The 7,500-nt window shown below is 40.9% G+C and overlaps 1 protein-coding gene across 1 annotated transcript in view; it reads left to right on the forward strand.

Moving 5' to 3' along the window:
* The window catches only part of LOC143292243 (uncharacterized), a 23,390-nt gene that overhangs the window by 2,032 nt on the left and 13,858 nt on the right, over window positions 1-7,500 (forward strand). Inside the window, exon 2 of the mRNA XM_076602433.1 lies at window positions 5,883-5,945. Coding sequence (XP_076458548.1) covers window positions 5,883-5,945 — 63 coding nt within the window. The remainder of the gene's footprint in view (window positions 1-5,882; window positions 5,946-7,500) is intronic.

Consider the following 7,500-nt stretch of genomic DNA (forward strand, 5'->3'; position numbering starts at 1 on the left):
CCCCCCCCCCCCCGTACCCCTCACACACACACACACACACACACACACACACGCACGCACGCACGCACGCACACACACACACACACACACACACACACACACACCACCGTCCCTCAGCAGTTAACAAAGGAATCAAATTTAGAACGGTGGAAAACCGGAGGAAGGATGATTTTAATCAGCGTTATTTCCCTACATAATGAACGAACACCACGACGGGCGCAATAGCCGAGTGGTTAAAGCGTTGGACTTTCAATCTGAGAGTCCCGGGTTCGAATCACGGTGACGGCGCCTGGTGGGTTAAGGGTGGAGATTTTTCCGATCTCCCAGGTCAACATATGTGCAGACCTGCTAGTGCCTGAACGAGTGAACGTGGGAGTTGCAGCCCACGAACGCAGAAGAAGAAGAAGAAGAAGAACGAACACCACGACACGAAACAAATTCTACAGCCAAGACCAATAACCGCATCACAAACTGTGTCAGATGCACACACCGGACTCACCTCCCTACGCCCCCCTTCCCCTAAATAATAAAGAATGAAGTAGAGCGATAGAGATGTTGTTTCTGAGGTGTTAAAAACTCCCACAGTCTTTTATCACCGTCAGCGCGCGCGCGTGATTGTGTGTGTGTGTGTGTGTGTGTGTGTGTGTTCGTTCTTTAGTTTAGCGTCTTTTCACTATTAGTGATATTAAACGGGAAAAAAGTGGGGTGGGGTGGGGAGAGGGGAATGAGAAGTCAGGATAATACAGAAAAGGTAGAAAACTACTAAGAAATGCTTAACTAACATGAAATTAGCTTTAACAGTAACAATTTGATAATGATGATAATGACTAAAATCATTAACACAATTATGAAGTATTTGTATTTGTATTTCTTTTTATCACAACAGATTTCTCTGTGTGAAATTCGGGTTGCTCTCCTCAGGGAGAGCGCGTCGCTATACTACAGCGCCACCCTTTTTTTTTCTTTTTTTTTCCTACCGAAGTGGATTTTTCTACAGAATGTTCCCAGGAACAACCCTTTTGTTGCCGCGGGTTCTTTTACGTGCGCTAAGTGCATGCTGCACACGGGACCTCGGTTTATCGTCTCATCCGAATGACTAGCGTCCAGACCACCACTCAAGGTCTAGTGGAGGGGGAGAAAATATTGGCGGCTGAGCCGTGATTCGAACCTGCGCGCTCAGATTCTCTCGCTTCCTAGGCGGACGCGTTACCTCTAGGCCATCACTCAATTATGAAGTACATTAAAGGAATGTAGAAATAGGGCTATGAACTAATGCCTTTGAAAGTTCTACTAAAAGAACCTCGTTAGAAATAACTTCCCAAAAATTATCTGCAGAATAGTTACTCTCTGTGAAATACTTGGGCAAGAAAATGCGTAACTGCTGACAGTGAAACAAACTATGATGCAAGCCGAACTGCTTACCACAAATGTCTTCAGCGCGTTAAGTTTTATACGGAAGAAAGTGGAGGTTAATTAATCTTGTATAGCAAGCTGATGAATTCGGTGTGTGTGTGTGTGTGTGTGTGTGTGTGTGTGTACACCAGTGAAACCATATTCTCTGCGTGTTGCTCTGGGCATGGGAAGGCGGGGCAGGCCAGTTCTCCCCTTTCCGCCGTGTTAAAATAAGCATTTATCCCCAACGGAAAGCAGCTTTACCACCCATCCACACTTCTGGGTGGAGTGGGGAAAAGAAATCGGGAGTTAAGTGCGTGCGTGAAAAAAATGGCGGGGTGGGAGGGTTGGGGGGGGGGGGGGGAGTTCGAACCCGGAACATCTGGTAAAAAAAAACAACAACACTGGATGAGAAGAAGCCCAACGCCTTTTAACCGATTCTGTTACGGATCCTCTTCTATAAAGCTTTGACGTCTGGAGGAATACAGGATTTTCCTATACAGAGACGTGGAGGGAGAGAGGGGGGTGGGGGAGGTAAGGTGGTGTGTGGGTGGGTGGGGTGGGATCGGGGAGGGGGGTGTAGCGATTGTTGGAGGGGTTGGGTGGTGGGGGGGGTCCGGGGATGTAATTAATCAGTCATGAAAGGTCGAGACTCGCGTGTGACTTTTTTTTTTTTTTTTTTTTTTTTGTCGGCGTTTGTCTCCACCAGCCTGCTCGAGTCGACACATTGTTCGCTGTGCACTTCTAGTTGGTGGTTCGTTTTAATTGTGTGTTGCTGTGAGCTGTGGCTTTCTGAAGAACAAGGTTTGTTGGTTGTGGGGTTGTTGGTTTTTTTGTTTGTTTGTTTTGTTTGTTTGTATGTTTGTTTTGGGGTTTTTTTGTTTATATTTTTTCTTTGTTTGTTTTGTTGTTGTTGTTTTTCTATTAGGACTAAAAGAAGAAGAAGAAAAAAAGTGATTTGCAATGCAGGAAAACAATACGCTTACAGACAGGAACATTTAAAAATGGGTGGCACTGCACTGTGGCGATGAGCTCTCCACGTGGAGAACAGCCCGGATTTCATACAAAGAGAAAAAAAAAAAAAGAAAACAAACGTGGAAAAAAATCAATGCAATGCTGTGCAATGCAAAGCACTAACTGAGACAAAATATGTCCACCTGCGATTCAGTGCAATACAATCAGAGAAATTTCCATGTGTGATACAATATAATGTAGTATGATTCAGTAAGTCAGAAGATAATGCAGTACATCACAACATAACACAATTGGTCAGATAAGACATAACCACGTATAACTAATTCATACAATGCAATGCAGTTCGAGAAAACATGTGTCCATGTATAATATAACACGATGTAAGATATATTGCAATAAATCAGAGAAGATAACACAGTGCAACACGACACGACACAACACAACACAACACAACAGACAATTAGTCAGACAAGACACAACCACGATTAACTCACCTATACTATGGAATGCAAATCGAGAAAGCGCATGTCTATGCGTAATGTGATATGATGTGATAGGTCAGAAACGATAATGCTGTACAACACACAACACAACACAACATAATTAGACAAGACATAACCACGTATAATCAATACAACGCGATGCATTTGGAGAAAACATGTGTCTATGTGTGATAGAATATAATATAATACAGTGCAGTGATTCGGAGCAGTACAATCCCACAACAGTACAACACAACACAACACAATACACAATAAGTCAGACAAGACACAACCACGATTAACTCACCTGTACAATGGAATGCAAACCGAGAAAACGCGTGTCCATGTGTAAAGTACTGATGATGCAATATGATGTGATAGGTCAGAAACGATAATGCAGTACAACACACAACACAACAAAAATTAATCAGACAAGACATAACCACGTATAATCAATACAATGCGATGTAATTGGAGAAAGTATGTGTCTATGTGTAATAGAATAGAATATGATACTATGCAATAAGTCAGAGAAGGTCATGCAGTACAGCACAACACAACACAACACAACACAACATAATTAATCAGACAAGACAAAACTTTTAAAGTCTGCTCTGAAAACACGTCTTTTCCAACAGCAGTAACAGCAGTTGTTTGTTTGTTTGGGTTGTTTTTTGTTGTTGTTTTTTTGTTTTTGTTTGTTTGTTTTTAATCTAAGTGTGATCCGGTTTTGGGGTGCATGTTTTGTTGCGGAGAGGCTGTTTGCCGTGTGTGTGTGGCGTGGTGTTGGTGAGTGTCCGTGCGTTCGCGCGCGTGTGTGCGTGTTGCAGGGATGCGTTTTCTGGAGGGCGTCATTGGTGGGTGGGTGGTTTCCAATGTTCAATCGCGTGAGGGTTTTATGTAAAGTGCTTTGAGCAGTATTTCAGGAGAAATGCGCTATGTTAATGTCCATTATTATCATTATTATTATTGTTGTTGTTGTTGTTGTTATAACCACGTATAATTAATCTACGAGTGGAACGCAATTCTAGAAAACGTGTCTCCATATGTAATAAAATATGATGTAATATATAATTGCAATAAGTCAGAGAAGATATTGCAGTACAACACAACACAACACAATACACTACAAGAACATAACTGAGTCAGTTCAGTTCAGTTCAGTTACTCAAGGAGGCGTCACTGCGTTCGACGGACAAATCCATATCATGCGCCACACCACATCTGCTAAGCAGATGCCTGACCAGCAGCGTAACCCAACGCGCTCAGTCAATCCTTGGGGGGCGGGGGGGGGGGGATATATATATATATATATATATGTATATATATATGTATACACACACACACACACACACACACACACACACACACACACACACTCACTAAGTCAGACAAGACGCAGCCAGGTGTAACTCGTTTCTTCGCGTCACGGAAGTCTCCCAACCAATCGTGTACGACAAGGAGTGATACCCGATCGCCGTGTGTGTGTTGTGTAGGGGTCAGTTAACTCCGTGTTGCCCGTGACCCGTAGCGCTTTTTATGACTGAGGAGCCGCAGTCTTTTGGTTGGGTTTTGGTTAGTCGACTTGGAGGAAAAATGATCCTTCAAGGGTTCAGCCAAAAAAAAAACACGAAGAGGAAGCAGCAGAAAGTGTGTGTGTGTGTGTGTGTGTGTGTGTGTGTGTGTGTGTGTGTGTGTGTGTGTGTGTGTGTGTGTGTGTGTGTGTGTGTGTGTGTGACAGAGCGAGGGAGAATGAATGAATGAATAAATGAAGGAAGGAAGGAAGGAGGAATCTTTATTTTCCAACGGTGGAGATATTAGCACATTGACTGACTTACATATCTGCCGGAGGGAGAGAGAAAGAGAGAGCGAGGGAGAGAGACAGAGACAGAGAGAAAGAGAGGCAGAGAGAGGATCCAAGGGGAACAATTTAAGCGAATTCCAGAATCGTAAAAGCTAGAGACGATTGCTCTCCCTTTAGGCTTGTTTTTCTTTCCTGCCGTCTTTTTCTTTTCTTTCTTTTTTTTCCCCCGTCCTCTCCTTTGTATCTGCCTGTTTGTCTTTTTTTTTCTCTTTAACTGCTCATTGTTCCATTTCTTCCTTTCTTTGTTTCTTTCGTTTCTTTTTTTTTTTCATTATCTTTCTTTTCTTTCTATTCTTCATTCTTACTTTTTTTTCTGTCCTCTTCTTTCTTTTTTTTTTCTTTTTGTCTATCTATATGTTTTGTTTTGTTTTCTTTCTCTTTATCTGTTTAATCGTTCTTTTCTTTCTTTTTTTTTTCTTTCTTTCTGTCTATTTCTTCCTTCCTTCCTCCCTCCCTTTTCTCCCTCCCTCCTTCCTTCCTTCGGGCCTTTCTTTTAGTTTCTTTTTTTCATTCTCTTTCCTTCCTTTCTTTCTTTTTTTTCTTTTTTTTTCCTTCTTTCGCTTTTTCTTTGTTTTCTTTTGGAGACATTTGTTCATACTTTCTTTTTCTTTTTTCTTTTTTTCTTTTTTTTTTTTTTAATAGAATTACCGAACAGTGAATAATAAAACGAATACAGTAGCAGATAGAAAAAAAGGGAGGAAAAAATGGGCCCGTAGCGCGGCACTGTGTCGAGGCGTTCTCTATGGCGAGAGCAGTTCCAGTTTCACTTTATCTTTTGGACGAGACTGCTACGATACGGTACGATACGGTACGATACGATACGATATGATACAGCTGTCACATATCTTTGTTACAAGACTGATACGATTCGATACCAGTACGATACCATACAGCCGTCACACATCTTTGTAACAAGGCTGATAAGATACGAAACGATATAATACGATACGATACGACACCGCTGTCACATATCTTTGTAACAAGACTGATACGATACGATACGATACGATACGATACGATACGATACGTTACAGGTGTCACATAACGATGTCACGTTGTCACGATGCAACACAAAACAACGCAACGCAACGCAACGCAACGCAACGCAACGCAACAACACAACACAACACAACAATCTACTTAACTTGATGTGCTTAATGTGCTTGCAGATAACTCCAAGATGTCCTGGCAAAACTTGATCTTCCTGTGTGTGCTGATAGTATGCTCAGCGTGTGAGTATTGACAGTGGTCTGTGACATGGTTTGTGTGTGTGTGTGGTTTTTGTTCGTTCGTTCGTTGTCCGAGTGCTGTGTGTTTGTATACCCTATCTCAGTTAATCTCTCTCTCTCTCTCTCTCTCTCTCTCTCTCTCTCTCTCTCTCTCTCTCTCTCTCTCTCTCTCTCTCTCTCTCTATCTTGTTATCGCCCCTCATTCATATGGGGCTATGGCCTTAATGAATAAATCATCTGCGTCTGCGTCTGCGTCTCTCTCTCTCTCTCTCTCTCTCTCTCTCTCTCTCTCTCTCTCTCTCTCTTATGCCTGTGGAACTCCGTTTCGCAGGCCGGGGTTATGAATTGGAAAACACACAGTTGGAAAATGATTTTGTTTTAGAAAAATTTGTGTGGAGTGACGACTTGGCTGATGTATACATTCATAACATACGTTCAGAAGAATTTAAAGAAAAAATAAACTTAGCAATTAGCCTAATTAGTGTTGATATAAACCAAGCGTTAAGTGTTTTTAATGAATGTATCAAGGATGCTGCTAAACATATGAAGAAACAAATTAGTATCAGTAACAAGTTAAAACCAAAAGATTGGTTTGATGCAGAATGCCGTAGCGCTAGAAAAAATGTTCGTAGGTTGTTCAACAAATTTAGACGTACTCTGGATGTTGATGATCGTCATTGTTTTTGTAAGGCCAGACGGGAATATAAACATTTGCAAAAGAGAAAGCGAAAGCAGTTTAATGATACATTGTTGACAGAATTAATTGCTTCTATCAAAAGTCAGAAAGAATTTTGGAACAATGTTCGTAAAATGTCACTTAAAAGAAAACAGCCAGCTAACAATATTACTGATGATGTTTGGTTTGATCACTTTAAAACCCTTCTAACAAAAGAGGTAAATTCTGATAACGTACTGCAGTGGGAACAAGATGAAGATGAAGAAGATTATTTAAATCGTCCAATCTCGGTAGAAGAAGTGATGTTTGCATTAAGGAAAATTAAGAACCGTAAAGCTGCAGGACCTGATAGTATAATTGGAGAATTGTTAAAATATGCCACTGAATCTGACCTGATTTTGAATTTCTTTGTAACTTTTTTTAACTCTTTATTTGACAGAGGAATCTATCCTGAAAAATGGACCGAATCTATTGTTCTACCACTGTATAAAAAGGGCGATGTGAACAATCCGAATAACTATAGAGGAATTTCTCTTTGTGATGCAAGTAGTAAGTTGTATAGTACAATTATAAATCAGAGACTGCAAGAATGGGTAGAAGAAAACAATATTACAGGTGAATACCAGGCAGGATTTAAACACAACTACTCAACTGTTGATCATATGTTTACTTTGATGGCCTTTATTCAAAAACAGTTTTCTTTGAATCGTAAATTGTATGTGGCTTTTATAGATTTTGAGAAAGCCTTCGATTCCATAAACAGAACAATTCTATGGCCTATTCTTTTAAAAACTGGTGTTCGTGGAAAGTTGTTGAAATGTATTATGAGTATGTATGCGGGTGTGAAAGGAAGGGTTAGATGTGGGGGGAAGATGACTGATT

The sequence above is a fragment of the Babylonia areolata genome, chromosome 18 (genome assembly GCF_041734735.1).
Source record: "Babylonia areolata isolate BAREFJ2019XMU chromosome 18, ASM4173473v1, whole genome shotgun sequence".
In the NCBI taxonomy this organism is placed as follows: Eukaryota; Metazoa; Mollusca; class Gastropoda; order Neogastropoda; family Buccinidae; genus Babylonia; species Babylonia areolata.